Raw genomic sequence first — 16,797 nt, 5'->3', positions numbered from 1 at the left:
CTTCTCTCATCAATTCATAGTTTTTCCTTGCCCTGTCTGGAGTTCAACCTTATTTCTTAGAGGTTGTCAACCTTCTGGCACTTTGTGGTAAATTGTGATTTGTTCTGAGCTATTTTCAAGTTAGCAGAATCATTTGAACTTAGTAGTCTCCTTTTCTGAACTTTATACTCCTGGCTTTGGGAATTTTATTTGTTTTGTTGGTTTTTTAAATTTTTTTTTCCTGGTATAAATTGAAGGAAAAACCAGGATTTTTCTTTTGTTGCAGTCCAGTTGCACAGATAGTTGCTTATTCTGGGAGCAGCAGTGTTGCTATCCTTGTGGTTTAACTTGACATTTCATCAAAATCAAAAATAAATCTGTCAAGATTCCATCCTAAAAATCTCTCAGGAGCAGACTCCACTCAAGGGTGTCAGCTGAGCTCTGAATAACTTTCTAAAATAGAACATCGTGATTGGAGAGCTGGATTTATTTTGTTTTTCAAGGTTGTAAAATCAAATATCAGAGGCCTCAGAAGTGAGTCTGTGCACTTCTTTTTAGGTCTGATAACACCTAAAATCTCTGTTTGGATGGGATTTTTTCCGTAGACTGACCTGAAAACACCAAGAGTCTCCTGAACTTCTGTATTCTGGGATTTGAGGTGTAAAAGGTTGGAGGCAAATACCACCTAATGGAATAACACTGCTTCAAGTGGAAAAGCAGTTGAGCCCAGATCCTTCATGAACTTTTGTTAACAGGGGAGCAAACGGTGGTGAGATACTGAGAAGTTCCCATCCCCAAAATTCCCAGAAGTTTTGATAATGATGATTAACTGGAATCTATTTGGGTAATGTTTAAACAGCCTTGATTTCCAAGTAGTCAGCAGGAATAGATCATGGTAAAAGTCCTTTCGGGGTTGTTTTTGGTGTTTTTTTTTTTTTTTTTTTGAAGGTGCTGTTGCAAATTCCAGAATGACTTTGGAATGGGTGAAGTGGAAGTTTGGATGATAGTAACCAAATGAGCATTTTGGGAAGGAGAAAGGAGAGAAAAAGCCCTTTTGAGCAATTCTGGTCTCCTCTCACATGAGACTAATAGTTCCTTTGGGAAGAGTCTGGAATTCTGCTTTGAGCTGTCTCTTACTTCCTAATTTACCACAAATTCCCATTTGAGCTGTTGAGGTTTCTGTCTCCTCTCTTTGAGAGTGTTCCCTACAATTCCCTGACAGAAGCTGATAGTGAGGAGAGGGGAGCTGGGTCTCTTCTCCCAGGGAGTAGGTGAGAGGATGAGAGGAAATGGCCTCAAGTTGTGCTGGGGGAGGTTTAGATCGGATATTGGGGAAAGGTTCCTCATGGAAAGGGTTGTAAAGCACTGGGAAGGGCTGCCCTGGGACAGTGGTGGCATCTCATCCTTGGAAGTGTTCAAGGCATGTGTGGATGTGGCATTTGAGGACACGGGTTAGTGGTGACCACGGTGGTGGTGCTGCTTGGACTCAATGTGTGGATGTGACAGGCTGGTCAGAGAGCGAGAAAATGGAATTTGTTTTCTCACAATGGACCTGTGAGGCATTTTAGGGAGTTGTAGAGAAGCAGTGGTAACTTTAGTATAAACAACCTGCAGGCGGTGTTTTCCTGATGCTGTTGAGCCAGGGAACGGGCGAAATGACTCGTACGATTTCAGAAGGCAAAGTGAGCCTTTATTCAAAAGCACTTCTATCTTTTATGAAGAGCATCGTGAACATGAATTCCATTGGTCTTAAAGTAAAAACATTTCACCTGATTGGTACACTGGACTTAGGTCAGTGTGGTAGAACATATCTATAAACAATGTGAACAGAAAGCAAGGTAATAGATTATTTACATTCCTTTTGGACTTTTTCCCAGGCTTACACTGGCAAAAATCTTTCTCTTCTTCTCTCTGACTGAACTGAGAATATCCACATTTTCCTACTCTGTTTTTCTTTTCTTCTCAAGGACTGCTTGTGTCAAAAATGTTTTTGTTAATTAGCCAATCAAGTAGAATGTGTCAAACCTAGTTATAAAAGAAGAGAACTTTCGTATTAAAAGTGCCGTTGTGTGAACCAGCCTGATTGTGGATTTGTCATTTCTTGCTAAACGGTGACATTAATGACCTGAATGGTCTTTTCCAACCTGAAGAATTCTGTGACTCAACAATTCCCTGCTGGAATTTGGTCAGAAACAGCTGTAGAAGGGCAAGGGAAGAGAAGGAGGAGAGAGGAGGAAGGAGGGTGCTTTGCATGGCTTGAATTCCTGGGTTCTGTGACCTGGAGCTGCTCTGTCGAGACAAACACTGGTCTGAAATGGGAATGAACAGTCCCATGAGATCTCTGCTGGGGCTTCACTTGTTTGATGGCCAATATTGAAGTTCTTCCTGGAACTGCTGCTTGTTGCAGCCTGCAGCAACCTCCTGCTGCTGGACAGGTTGGGAAGAGTCCAGCCTGAGGGGAGGTGGAGTTTGGAAAGGCCTCTGTCCATCCTGAACCCCTGGATGAGAAGTGGTGCAATGTGTTCAGTGTAGACTTTGAAATGGTTTTGCTACTGTCCTATATTTCTGCAGAATGTTGGTATTGAAATCCAATAAAGTCACCTGCAATTTATGGCTTTTACAAAGGGAAAAGGAGCTGTGCTTGCTGTGAGGGAGCCTTATAAATCACAAGATAGAATAATTGAATTTGGGAAAAACATCTGATGTCCTGGAGATAACACCCATGTGAGCTGTCCTGCAAGCAAACTCAAGATACATACATATATATTAAAATAGAATAATATTAATATTGTTATATTTATTTATTATTATAAATAATATTATTGTATTTCTTTGTTATTATAAATATATTAATATAATAATATAGATATATATTGTCAACCACCTAGAAACTTTAAATACTTGAGTAAATATGGGCTGCTCCATCTGGTTTACTACATTTCCCTTTTTGCTCTTCATCTCCTGTGGAAAAAGCCCCACAGGTTTTCCTCAAACTCTTGACACATGATGGTTTTGAAAGTTTGCTTGATTTTTAATAAATGCAGCTTTTTTTTTATACAATAACTCAGCTTGTATTGCTGAAAATCTCTCTTCATTCCATGCTCCTGTCATTGTATTTATGCCAAACTTTTTAAATTTGAAGGAATATTTTTAAATAATTCCATTCTGGACTGCAGAATTGTGCTAATTCTTTTTATTGGAACCATCAACCAGAGCTTTTTTTTAACTAACTAATGTTCTGCATTCCAGTTGTACTCTGGAGTTCAGTCAGACCTGTCCTGGGGATTTTGGTGGAGAATTTTTTTGTTTGTTTGGGTGGTTTTTGTTTCTTTGGGGGGCCTGGAGAGGGTTGTGGGGTTTTGTTTTGGGTTTTTATTTTTCTTGAGGGGTTTCTTTGTTTTGTTGTTGTTTTTTTGTTTGTTTGTTTTCTTGCTTTTTTGGGGTTTTTGTTTTGCGGGGATTTTTTTGTGTTTGTTTTTCTTTGGTTTTTAATTTTACTTTGTTGATTGTGGGGGTCTTCTTGGTCTGGTGTTGGTGGTGTTTTTCTCATTCTCCGACACAGCCCAACAGCCTGTGTCCTTAAAGAAGGCTGTCCTCAGGGATCATTCCCATTTTTCTCAGGCAATGCCTTTGAAGCCTGGGTCCCTCTGGCCTTTTGTAGTGAACCCTCATTTTAATCAGTGCAATTTCTCTGCTACAGTTGCTTCTCCAAAGTGCTTGAAAACAGGAAGGATACCATAAATACTTTATTGCAGGGAAATTATGGAAATCAGACCTGATTTAAGCTAGAACTTTGCATTTTCTTGACTTGGAGCACTGTGCATGCACAGTTATTGAGTTAATGAGTACACACATCTTGATTAATGCTAATGGGGTTCTCCTTATTTTATTTATTTTTGTGACTGCAACAATACCATGGTTTTAGAGACTGCATATCCCCAATGTAGTTACCTGTGAAAGAGTTTGTAGTGGCTCAGGTTTGTGTAGGTTGAGTAATAAATGTGTCAAATCCCTCTTTTCCAGCTCTGCCTTGAGTGAAGTTTGACAGAAAATGGTCCAGCAGCTTTGTCTCTGGAAATGGTTCACAGTGGGGACGGCACTCACTGCTGTCCTGGCATGGGCTCTGGCCCAGAATGATGAAGGTAAGGGTTTGCCTGAGGGGTGGAGCTGTGGGAGGGCTGGGATGCCTCGGGAATTTCATTGGAATGGTTCCCCCCCCAACCCCCCAATTATTACTTGAAATAGTTTGTTAGGAAAAGAGGCTGAAAGAAAGGTCTGGGTGTGTTTTATGTTTTATGGCTGCAGCATCTAGTGATGATTGCACTTCCTGAAGCTGTTGGTTTAGCAGGCAAGATAAAATCTTCAGTTATGGTTATTCAGTGTTGGACTCGAGCATTGAAATTGGTTTTGTCTTATTCATTGTGCAAGCTTTAACACTAAACTTTACTTTGTTCATAAATCAGCAGTTGTGGTTGGAACAGGAGATTGAGAGAATGGTTAATGACCAAAAACTTGGGAAAAAAATTCACAGTGAGGGTTTTCTAGAGAAACAATACTGAAACATGGCATCAGTAACTCATGTTCTTCCTCAGAGCATCTTGGTTGAATTTAATTAAAAGACACCAGAAATGTGTCCTGCCAGTGATCCCTGGTAATTAAAAAATTACAGCCCTGGATAACTGATTAGGTTTTCTTCTTTTGAACAATTTAACAGCATTGAAGGGCAAAGTCTGTCAGAGTTGTTCCTGAATACTCCTGGGAATAATGAGTGGGATAAATGAAAACTGAGTGTGGTTTCAGAATGTCTGTAATGAAGTTGCTCATTATCCATGGCACTCCATGTGGCTAGAGCTGTAATTGAACAAATTTATGACTTTGGCATCTGGATTTTGGTTTAAAAACCTCTATTTTGTCAGTTAGGAAGTAAAGTAATCTTGCTTTCATGGGAAGTCTCCAGTCCTGCTTGAATTATGCTTTGTTTTTTGCCATCGAGTCGAAAATCTGTTTCTTGTTCTACTAATTGCTCTCCAAATGTCCTTTTATTCCCTTCCATTCCCCAGCCCAACCCTGCCCATAATGTACAGGAAAGCTAATTTAATTTTCTCCATTTTTACACCCTGTCATAATCACTGTCACTCCTGACACTGAAGTGGACGAGCTGCTCATAGTTCACATATTTGCTCTGTGCTGGGGTACAATTAACTGGATTTTAATCATTTATTGCAGTGGAGGAGTGAGGCCATCAGGCTGGTGAAGGTTGACCTTGGTGGTGGTTTGAGGAGAAAAATGCTGGTTTGGGTGGAGGAGAGGCAGCAGGATGGCCTCTGGCATGTCCAGCAGCACAGGAGGACATGGGAGAGCAGTGGGAAGAAAAGCAGGATCATGGGGCTGTGGAGAGCCCTCAGGGGAGGCAGGAAAAAAAAGAAAGCAGCAGTTTTCAGTGGGATTTTTACATGTGCTCACGCTGGCAGCACCACATCTCTCCAAAAAGGTATTTTTGAGGAGAATAAAATGGGGGTTTTTGGTTGAGGAGCCATTTCTAGTTAGGCTTGAGTGATGGTGAAGTTTGCAAAACACAGATGGCCCAGACAGGACAGGAACAATTTGATTTCTTGAAGGGGAAAAAGGGATCCCTCGGGTTTCCATTTCTGTTCCTTTGTGCTCATAGGACAAATTCTCACTTCTGTATCCTTATCACAAGATTGTTCAGAATCCTTTTTCTTCCAGGTGATTTAGAGGAAGGGAAGGGCCACCACTCTTTAATGGCAGTGTCCTGTGATTGAGTAAATTCAGCAACTCCCTTACTTCAAAGGGGTCTGAACATAATTTTTGGGTGGATTTTTTAAGCCTAGCTCGTGCCAATTTACTTATCACAGAACCCACGCTTGATTTTATCCTAGGTAGTGGTCTCTTACATGGCCTGAACAGGGCAGCTTTGTTATAATGAGAATAAATTTGCTGGCTGTAGCCAAAATTCTTGCTGCTTTTTCAGGGGGACAGTTAAGAAATGCTATTTCTTGAGGAACATGCAGCACCCTGATACAAACTGGACTGATTTCCTCCCCCATACTGTGTTCAGGAAAGGGTAAATGTAGCTGAAAGCACTTTGGATAAATTTCACAGTGGTGTAATAGAGAAAAAATGAGCTGGAAATGGATTTAAGCCAAGGTGGGCGACTGGTGACTCAGCGAATGGCACCCAGCTAATGAGGCAATGCTTGCAGGAATAATTACTTGGAAATATGTTTCTTACAGCTAAACAGAAAACTCTCTTTAGGGCTGGGCCTGGAGGAGTTCTGATGTGCAGGAACAGAATTTGTAACCTGAAATATAACATAGAAAAGATGTGTTCTTCTGGCAATTGTCATTTCCAACCAGTGTAGTTCTCTTAACAGCAGAATAAAAAAAATAAAGAAATAAAAATCAGCTTTGGCAGAAATGACGGCTATTTCTTTGCAGCCAGTTTGCCAATCCTCCATTTTCCTGGCGGAAGCTGTGGATGTTGACTCAGTTTCTTGCCCCTCTTGGTGCATTTTGCTTCATTAGTTCATAACTTCTCTCTTTCACATATTTTACTTGACCTCCCATGTCACCAACCCCCCCCAGCCACAGCAATTAATGATGTCTCAAAGTAACTTCATCCAGGAGTGCCCTGGTCAGGCTGCTTTTTTCTTAGACTACAGTAGGAAGTTTCCCCAGGATCCCATCTGCTCCTGGTGAAATTCAAGTACTTCCCATCTACTGCAGTCCCTTTACATTCAAACCCACCCCTCTAATTATTAAAAACCCCAAGACTTTTGTTACAGGGCCGTGCCATCTGTCCTAATTTACTGTTCATGAGCCCATTCAGTGTTTAATTTCAATTCCTTCGTCCTGTAATCCTTTTCTTCAATCCTATGGTGCACCAGAATAAATGTCAGGCTTGAGTGTGGATGGGCAATATTGTGAGTATTTTTGGTTTGGTTTTCTGAAAGAAAGAGGTCTGGTTTTACAATTCCTGCTGTATTCTCTGTTCTAAACAGGAGAAATACTGCAAAGGTTGGGATTTTTTCATAATCTTTTACCTTAAGTAAAAGTAGAAATGTCACTTGTAGCTGTGCAATATGTGAAATTAGGTCAGCTGAAATCTCTTTTATGTTTCCAGTGCTGCTTTATTGAATTTAGAGGCAAACTCTGAGGCTAAGGGAATCAGGGAGGAGGAAGGCGGAAACACAGGATCAAATTTCTCCCTTTTTTTTTTTCTCTCTAATCCAATGTCTATGGCTCAAAGAAAAAAAAATTAGCAGCAATTTTTGGCCAGCAAAGGAGGCTGCTGAATTCAAAACTCTCTGCACTTTTATGCTAGACCAAACCAAACCAGCAGCAATTGTTTGCCAATTATGATATTTAATTGCCCAGCACTGGGTCCATACCTTTCATGAAAGTACAAATGTGAGCTGGAGGGGCACCAATAATTTATTCTTTACTCTTAAAAGATGAATAGAAGGCAAAAAATTATTCTGATCCCTTTTAAAAACCAAGAGCAAATGTGAAGATCCACCCACAAAATTTGCAATGGATCTGTTCTTGGGGTTTTCAGAAGTAGTGTAATGAGGCTGTGACTTGTGGGGATCTGTTTCATACCACGGGATCTTTGAAGGGTTTTTGAAGATTTTTGGGGGGCTGCTTTTAACCTAAAGTTGTTTTGCACTTTTTTATACGTGAATGAAAAGAACACTTGAAGGTCCTTATATTTCTCCTGAAGATTTATTGCTTTAAAAGAAGAATAGTAACAAAAATCCTGAATTCATACACTCAGAGATGAGCCCGTCCTGGTCCTTTTGTTACCTTGTAAATTTGGGTTGTGTTTGAGGGGGTTCTACAGGGGCAGGAGGGGGAGGGCTGGGCTTGATGTCACCTGTCCCCCACATTCCCCTGACCCAGGGCTCTGTCACACACCAAAAATGTCAGTACTCAAGTCCTGCCTGTGCTTGGTGTGGAGCCAATGGAACCACAGGATCGTTTTGGTTGGAAAAGACCTTGAAGAGCAGGGAGTCCAACCATAATGCTGGGAATGAGGATTTCTAGAAGCCTCCACTCCAGAAATCTCCTGGAGCGGTTCCATGAAGTCATCCCTTCTGACTCACTTGAGGAATAATACTTGTTTATCCCAGAGGAGATGCAAACAGGATGTTGGACGTATTTCTGTTGGCATGTATGGCTAAGAAGGAATGCTCTCTTGATGATTTAATGTTGGTTTTTTCAACTCTATTTGGACTTGTCACTGTAGTTCTTCCAATCTTCTGGTTTCAGACTCATTTCCTTCCTTTTCCTTCCTTTCTGCTAGACTGTGGAACAAGAGATGAGACATGGACACCTGCACTGTGGGATTTGGATCTCACTGCTGGCTCAGTGGTTTTGTTTCATTCCGAAACAAAATTTCACAAAGTAAAACTGAAGCTAATCAGAAGATTTACTCATCCAAATATGGATTTCATTTCCTAAGTGTTCAGAATATGTGTGTTTTTTATCAGAGTGTAATAAAAAAAGACCCATTTAAATGGTTTTTGCCACTACCCTGAGTGGGAGTGACTTTTTACGGTTTTTTTTTCTGTGAAAAACAGAAGTGTTCAATTTTGCCACCAGGAATGTTCATCCCCAAACCCCTTCACCTGTTTTTCAAGTCCCCCTCTATTAGTTAATGTCTTTATTCAGTCTAACCATCTTCTGCTACAAAAATTGAATTACTGAGGGGCCTTACAAATCATTTTAAGAGGCTATTTTAGAAAGAAAATAGTTTCAGATCTTGATCTATTACTGTTGGGCAGGAAATTAACTGGGGAAAATGCATATTTGAGTACCTGGAGCTCACTGATCATTGCCTGAGCCCTGCACTGTACAGATGCAGGGAGAGGAGAGAAATGCCCCTAGGTTCTTGCCTGAGGGAACGTGTCTGTTCTTGGGAACAGGAGTAATTTTTGTGTTTTATGGGGACTTGCTGCGTTTGGTTGGGAGCTGTGCTGTTGAAACTACAGGGAAAAGAGCTCTTCTTGATGTTGGTGAGTGGTAGTGGAGCCATTAAGCTCCTCTGAAGGGTTTAGTTCTTCAAAGTGTCTTTGAGTGCCACCAGCAGCACTTTGAGGCGACAGAAGATGGATTTCCCTGTGGTGAGAGGTGAGTTACTCACAAAACAGGGGCACTGCAAATGAGGTTCATCTCAGTTCATCTACAGATTTTAGCCCTGGTGGAAGGGACTGAGTATCCTGGGGTCTCCCTGTGGCTAACTGTGAGGGATGGGGCAGGAAGCTGCTTCTGGAGAAAAAGGGAAATCCCAGATCCCAACAGCCTTGGAACCACCAGACTGTGGCATCTGACTAGAAATGAGCCTCTTCCAGGCCCTGGACTCCCAAGTTGTTTTTTTTTCTGCTACCAAGATGAGGAAGGGCCTGGATCTGGGATGGCCCTGCTGGAGCAGGGAGGTGCCACCAGGCGCCCACTGAGCTCCTTCAGCCTGAGCCAATCTGGGATCCTGTGTTTCTCCTCCCCATGTGTTGAACTGGTTGGATTTCAGGCTGTCAAACATCAGTGCTCTTAGATTCCTTTAGGATTTAACTGTCCTGAGCCATTTCTTGGTTGGGGGAGGCTGTGAGAACTGAGCTGGTTCTTTTCCTTCAAGGGCTGGGTTCCTAAAGGTGCTGCTCACACCTGGGAAGGGAACTTCTGATGCAGGAAAAACAGAAAGCCCCCTAAAAGTGCCCTGGAAAACCTTGTGTCCTCTCCAGAAGAGTTGCTCACACTCTGGGACTTGCAGCTCGAACTCCAGTGATACTTTTAGGGCTGAACTCCTGAAAATCATTGACTGCTGTGTCCGTGCACTCATGTATTGGTTTGTGGCCATATGTGTGAGCAGAGCCACTGCAGCTCTTCAGTTATGAACTTTCTCATTTATTCTTCAGTCACGAAGATGTTTTGTGTCTGTTCTAAGCAGCATGAAGACTTGGAAGGCCAGAACCTTTCCTTTCTGGTTTTCTCACAATGTAGCAGAAACACATTTGCAGCTTAGTCAGGCCACTAGATTTTAGTACTAAGGCAGCTCATATAAATGGAATCTGTTTCTTTACTAGGAAGCCCTAAAATGTAAATATTTTAACTTTGGAGGAAATCAGGCTTTGAAATTCTACTTGAAGGGCAATAATTTAACTACTTTGACTTTCAAAGAACTAAGTGAGACACTACAACTGGCAGGATTTAAAATCTGCCTCAGTGTCATGTCTTTCATCTCATACTCCACCAGTAATTAATGTTGCCTGTTCAATTTTAGCTTTTACTGACAATATTAAATTTGTGGCAACAGTCTGGAAGCACAGAATTCCTGTCTCTTGGTGACCTGGAAGGTCAGGAATCTTTTCTTTGTCTGCTGCCTCTGTCATGTTACTTTTCCAAACCTCCTTCTCATTTCTCCTTGTCTCTACCACTAAGAATTATTTTCTGAATCATTATATGAGACTGTCACATGTGGACAGATAAACTGTGATAGAAATTACAGAAACCCTCTTACTATGGTTTAATATTTTTTTTGTTTGTTTTTTTTGTTTTTTATTTTTTAATGAGAAGCAGCTGTTTAAAAAAAGGCACAGGAACTTCAGATTGATCAAAACTTGTTTTTGTAGGATTTGATTTTCACATAACAAGAACAGATACAGGCCTATATCTCTCAGGGCACAAGGTCTGTGTGTTTTGAATCACTTCAAGTGCCCAGAAACTTCCTTGTTGATGGTGATTATGGACTCTTCCTTCAGAAGGCTTTAAACAGGGATATGAGTTTTCCAGAGCCTCTGGAAAGTCTGGACTTCTGCAGGGGTTGAGTTCCTGCCCAGGCCAGCTGGCTCTGTATCCAGAGAGCCCTGGAGGGGCTGGAGCGTGGCCAGGGAAGGGAACGGAGCTGGGGAAGGGGCTGGAGCCCCAGGAGCGGCTGAGGGAGCTGGGAAGGGGCTCAGCCTGGAGAAAAGGAGGCTCAGGGGAGACCTTGTGGCTCTGCACAACTCCTGACAGGAGGGGACAGCCAGGGGGGGTCGGGCTCTGCTGCCAGGGAACAGGGACAGGCCAAGGGGAAACGGCCTCAAGCTGTGCCAGGGGAGGCTCAGCTTGGACAGCAGCAGGAATTTCTGCATGGAAAGGGTGCTCAGGCCTTGGCAGGGGCTGCCCAGGGAGCTTTGGAGTGCCCATCCCTGGAGGTGTCCAAGGGAGGGCTGGAGGTGGCACTCAGTGCTCTGGGGACAAGGTGGGCACTGGGCACAGCTGGGACTCCATGGGCTGGGAGGGATTTTCCAGCCTCAGTGACCCTGGGGTTCTGTGATTGTTTGAGTTGACAAGGTGGTGGGGATCAAAGTTGGACTCAAAGATCCTGGAGGGCTTTTCCAGCTTCAGGGACTCGACGATCTCTGCTCGTGTGTGCAGTGTTCAGCTCCTGTGGCTGGGCACTAATCATGAGGGCTGAGCTCTCCCAGCTCACTTGAGCGTGTTCATTTTGCAGTTATCATTTTCACACTTTCACATCGTTACTGCTCAGCTGTGTTTTACATTAAACACAGGCAGGGGTTTTTCTCACTGAAGCTCATGAAAACTTTGGGATTCTACATGGATTGGCCATGGTATAGAAATACCTGCAGATTTGAACCAAAAACCTGAAACCAAACTCTCTCCCCCACACTTTTGCCACAGACATTGCTGTAATTTTTGAATGCCCAGGTATGATCACTCCCAGCCACCCACTTTAATCTCTGCTGGAGAATTTCTGTTGGAAGACAATAATTTTCCTTTTTCTTTTTTTTTCCTCTTTTTTTTTTTTTTTTTTACATGGTGAAAAGACAACTTTTGGGTTAGGTTGGAAAAAGTAGTAAGAAAAAAAAAGCCTCTGTGCTTTGCAGTATTTATTAGACAGTGTATTGAGGCATGGCGAGCTTTTAATTGGCAGGGACATGAACAGCTGATATATGTAGGCAGAAATCAAATGTTTAAATAATGCCAAATTATCCTGCTGCATGTTGTTTAACATGAACGCAATGGGAAGGGCCAAGGAGGTAGGGAAGGAAGCAAGGAGAGAAAATGTGCTTTTCAATTGGATTTGAGAGAAATGGGATTTCTCTGCAATTGAAGGCTCAGTTCTACTCTGAATTATCCTGGAAAGCTGATTTGCACAGGAAGGGGGTTGTGGTGTGAGTTTGTGTTTGCCTTCAATATTGTTTCAGTTCCCTTTTGTGAATTTAATGGTGCTCCATAATCACTTTTCATTTCAGGAATATCTTATTGGGATTTAAGTTCAAGGAATTGCAAACTCTTGGGCATCTTTAAATGTTCAGAGCAGGAGACCATAGAATCCCAGAATTATTTGGGCTGGAAAGGACCTCTGAAACTGGGCCTGATGCCCACCTTGTCCCCAGCCCGGAGCACTGAGTGCCACGTCCTGTCCTTCCTTGGACACCACCTGGCATGGGGACTCCAAAGCTCCCTGGGCAGCCCCTGCCATGTCAGACATTTTTTGATTCTGTACCAGAATATCTTTGTTATAATTTCTGATTTATAAGCTGCTGATTTTGCCAGCAATATTGATGCAACATGAAATATTTGCTTTATTTGTCCCTTTTGATTTGACCTGCTGGGCAAGTCAAATCAATGGGATAGTTTCACAGCTTATTTCTAAGCAGAATTGTTTGAAGAGAATTGTTTGGTCTCAGAGGGGAACACAGAGTGTTAAATATCTTGGGGCTCCCTCATTGAAACATTGAATTTGATCTCCCAGCTGGTTTTAACTTAAATCAAGGTTTCTGGTGTTCTCTGGTGTCACTTTTTTCTATGACCAGTTGGCCAATGCAGCCTAATTGTGTTTCTTGAGAAGTGGCCGGGCTTTTGATTGAATTCCAGATAACACAGCAAAAAATGGATTACTGCAAAATCATAGGAAATTTTGAAAAAACTGGAAAAAAATCAAAGAAAACACAATGGAGTAGGATTTTTTTATTTCACCTAATGGTCCCGGATGAAAGTTTCTAGTGTTTAAATTCTATTTTCCCACCTTCTTACATAGAAACAAAGGATTTTACAATTGTGTTATTTTACCACTGTTAAGAGATTTTACTCTTTGCAAAAATTTCTTGACCTCCTCAGATTTTTTGCTTGATAAAATGGTTGGGATCTTGCCACCTGAACTATTACAAAGCTCGGTGTGCTGCTGTTTTCTTTAGAAGGTTAAGTTTCACATCCACAAGTCAAAAACCTCAGCTTTGCTCCTTCTTCAGTGTTTGATTTTTTTTTTTAAGCCTTCCAATTTTTCCTTTAGTATTTCTTATTGCAAAACTAATTGCACAAATCTGGGCAGTGTTTCTTTGTGACTTTCTGACAATTTGAAGGGTTTTGTGCTAAATATAAAACAAAAGCATTTTGAGGAGAGGGACTTTACATGAGGATGTAGAGTGACAGGGGAATGGCTTTAAGCTGGAGGAGGGCAGTGCTAGATGGGATATTGGGAAGGAATTGTCCCCTGGGAGGGTGGACAGGCCCTGGCACAGGGTGCCCAGAGCAGCTGTGGCTGCCCCTGGATCCCTGGCAGTGCCCAAGGCCAGGCTGGAGGCTTGGAGCAGCCTGGAATAGTGGAAGGTGTCCCTGTCCATGGCAGGGGGTGGAACTAAAAGTAGCCTTTAAAAAGTCCCTTTTCACTCAAAATTTTCTATGATTCTGAGCAGTTACTCTGCTGTTACAAACAGAAACACAAAGGAAGCAGGTTCTTCAATGCGTTGGGGTGTCTTTTAAAGTAATTTTGGGTTTTTTTATTGTTGTTGTTGTATTCATAGAAAAATATACAGAGAACTCCAAGTTAATGCTCCTAGTCCATCTATCAAACAAAAGCTTCTTTTTCTCACTGTGTAGCACTGTGCTCCACAGGATTCACTGCTGCTCCATTTAATTGGGATACATTTCCTACCAGGACGAAGGTACTTTGTGAGTTTATCATACGAATCAGATGTTATAGAATATGGTGTTTCAGTGAAGGGGGAACTATAAACAAAATCTCTATCAACAAAGCCAGCAAAATAACTTCTCTGAGTGATTGATGGCTGCTGTGGAAATAAATTCAAGCCTGTGAAAGTTTCGTACTGTTATAAATGTTAGAAAAGATAAGATATATGGGATGTTCAAATATAAATGATGTGCAAGTGCGTTATTTACAAAAGGAAAGGAAAAAACAAAACAAAACAAAAAAGCCAGAAAAGGGTGAAAGTGTAACTCGCTGAATGAGCCACATCCAGCCTGGCCTTGGACACTTCCAGGGATCCAGGGGCAGCCCCAGCTTCTCTGGACACCCTTTGCCAGGGCCTGCCCACCCTCCCAGGGAACAATTCCTTCCCAATATCCCATCTGGAATATTGGGGGAATCTTCCCCCTCTGTTTTCATTTAATGAGCTTGGGGACATGGGCAGTTGAGAAGTTGTAAACAAATGGAGCTAATCAGGATGACACAGCCTGGCGCCCCTGGAGTGCTGCTCCAGTCAAATGCTCCTCATATCTCCAATTTGACCTGTTTAGGTAAGGGAATCGGTGGGGAGAGTGGCACAGGCAGTGGCTTTCCAGCTCCAGGGGCTGAGCAGTTAGGTTTCCAAGTCTTGGTGCTTTTGTTCTGCTCAGGATTTGGTGACTAACAGGTGAGGAGAGGCTCTGCTTATTCCAGAAGCCTGATGGTACCACAGTATTTTAAATATCATTGAACTGCTCAGTATCCAAACTCCTTCCACATAATCAGCTCCACATAATCATTGACCTCACTCTTGTCTGCTAATTAACGTAGTTAAGAACAAACTCCCAGGGAAAGGCAAACTGTGAATGGCTTTAGATAAACAACTGGTTTCTTATTTATCCAGAACTAAACCAATCATGAACCAGAATCTTGCCCCCAACCAAAACCAGCACCTAATTTTAAACTTAAAGAACATGAACTATCATGCACAGAAAATAATAAAGAGCTCCCAGAGCTGTGCTCGGTTGTTTTCTCACCCACCCTGTGGATAGAACCTTTGTATAATTAAGTACTGGAGGGCTGCAAAGAAAATACCTTATCTGCTTGTTCTTCCCGTGTAATCAATGGCTTGGGATTTATTGTGCAGCTGGCTAATAAAAAATTAATCAAGCTCTCCATTTCAGCCAGCCTGGAGCTGGAGCAGAGGCTGAGAAACTCCGTGTCAGGTGTGCTGCCTCTATCAGTGTCTGTAAGTGAGATAAAATCAAAAAATAGTGCTTCAAAAACTGAAGGGAATTAGGAGGGGAAGAATTTGGGCAATACTGAATGCTAAGAAGACTCTAAATCCTACAGAAATACCCATGCAATTGCTGTCTCATCTGCAGGATTATTTCCTGTGCTATCTCTGAGGGGAAAGCCTTACAGGAAGGATTTGAATGCTGCCCTGAATCCTTTTATTTCCAGCTATTAGAAATTAAACTGAGTCCAGCTTTAGGCATCACTCTGTCCTCCTGCTGGTGCCTTCTGTGTAGCCTGTGGGTCCAAATTACTCACATATTTTTATGAATTATAATTTGTACAGCTAAGAAAAAACACATTCTTTTTTCTGCCCATCCTTGCTGATGGAAAACTTCCCTGGATGTGCACCTGTACTGGGCTGACTTAGCAAGGACAGCTCCTAATCCTGTCCTTTCCAGGCAGGTGCAGCTTGGAGAAGGGTTTTATGTGTCCTTAGGTCTTTGGAAGCAGCACTGATAGGCAGAGGCTGAGATTCCTTTGGCGCTTCCTATTTTCCATAGGAGCCAAAACACTGAGCGGAGTTGTATCCTTACAAGGAGAGATGGTCAGTCTTAATTTCTGCCAGCAAATATCCTTCTTTTTTATTTATTATTACTTTGATTATTGTTAATTTAAAAAAAATTGACTGTCTTTGCAACAAGGAGCCGAGTTGCATTTTATGTTAATTTACATGTGTAAATTTAAATAAATGCACATAGGTAAACAAACACAAAATCCAAGTTCAGCTTCTTTCCAGCACCAGGAGCAGAATTTATGATTTTTTTTTCCTACCATTTCATAGAGTCATTGAGGTTAGAAAAGCCCTCTAAGACAAGGCAGTCCCAGCTGTTCCCAGTGCCCACCTTGTCCCCAGCCCAGAGCACTGAGTGCCACCTCCAGCCCTCCCTTGGACACCTCCAGGGATGGGGACTCTACTGCTGCCTTTTAGGGAATGATATTTTTCCAAGCCTTCAGCTCTCCTGAGAGTGGGGCCAGACAGAGATTTGGATGGTGATCACGGTGTCCTGTAAGGTGTTTGTTTTTGAAAGTGTTTTCTAAGGAGGTAAAAATGGAGAAGTAAATATTTTCAGGATCTGGAGTCAATATTGCAAGGGATATGAAATGTCTTTTCCAATGTAGCAGAAGCCCAGTGAGACTCTCCTTGCAGTTTATCAGTTGGTTGATGATAATGGTTTCAGACAGCAGATAAACCATGCTTATACTTCATTTTCACCACATTATTAAAGAAAAAAAAAAGCCACAAAGAAATCATCCTGACTAAAGTTTCTGGAAGGAGTCTTTTAGTGTTCAGAGGCTGGAGAAGTTCACACAGCAGCAGCTGTGATAGGACAAGGGGGAATGGCTTCCCACTGCCAGAGGGAAGGGATAGATGGAATATTGGGAAGGAATTGTTCCCTGGGAGGGTGCCCAGAGCAGCTGTGGCTGCCCCTGGATCCCTGGAAGTGTCCACGGCCAGGTTGTTCAGGGCTTGGAGCAGCCTGGGAGAGTGAAAGGTGTCCCTGCCCTGGATGGGCTTTAAGGTCCCTTCCAACC

The 16,797-nt window shown here is 42.3% G+C and overlaps 1 protein-coding gene across 25 annotated transcripts in view; it reads left to right on the top strand.

The window, feature by feature from the left end:
- PCDH15 (protocadherin related 15) overlaps positions 1 to 16,797 on the top strand; it is a 626,487-nt gene that overhangs the window by 357,979 nt on the left and 251,711 nt on the right. For 24 of the 25 annotated variants that reach the window (XM_068197049.1, XM_068197046.1, XM_068197047.1 and 21 more), the window contains one exon: positions 4,003 to 4,121. The exons of the other annotated variant lie outside the window; for it this stretch is intronic. In XM_068197049.1, the coding sequence (XP_068053150.1) occupies positions 4,031 to 4,121 (91 nt within the window). In that variant the 5' untranslated portion in view covers positions 4,003 to 4,030. The remainder of the gene's footprint in view (positions 1 to 4,002; positions 4,122 to 16,797) is intronic. 25 annotated transcript variants of the gene reach the window in all.

Source organism: Anomalospiza imberbis, chromosome 8, assembly GCF_031753505.1.
Source record: "Anomalospiza imberbis isolate Cuckoo-Finch-1a 21T00152 chromosome 8, ASM3175350v1, whole genome shotgun sequence".
NCBI lineage: Eukaryota > Metazoa > Chordata > Aves > Passeriformes > Viduidae > Anomalospiza > Anomalospiza imberbis.
This window is presented reverse-complemented; position numbering and strand designations above follow the sequence as displayed.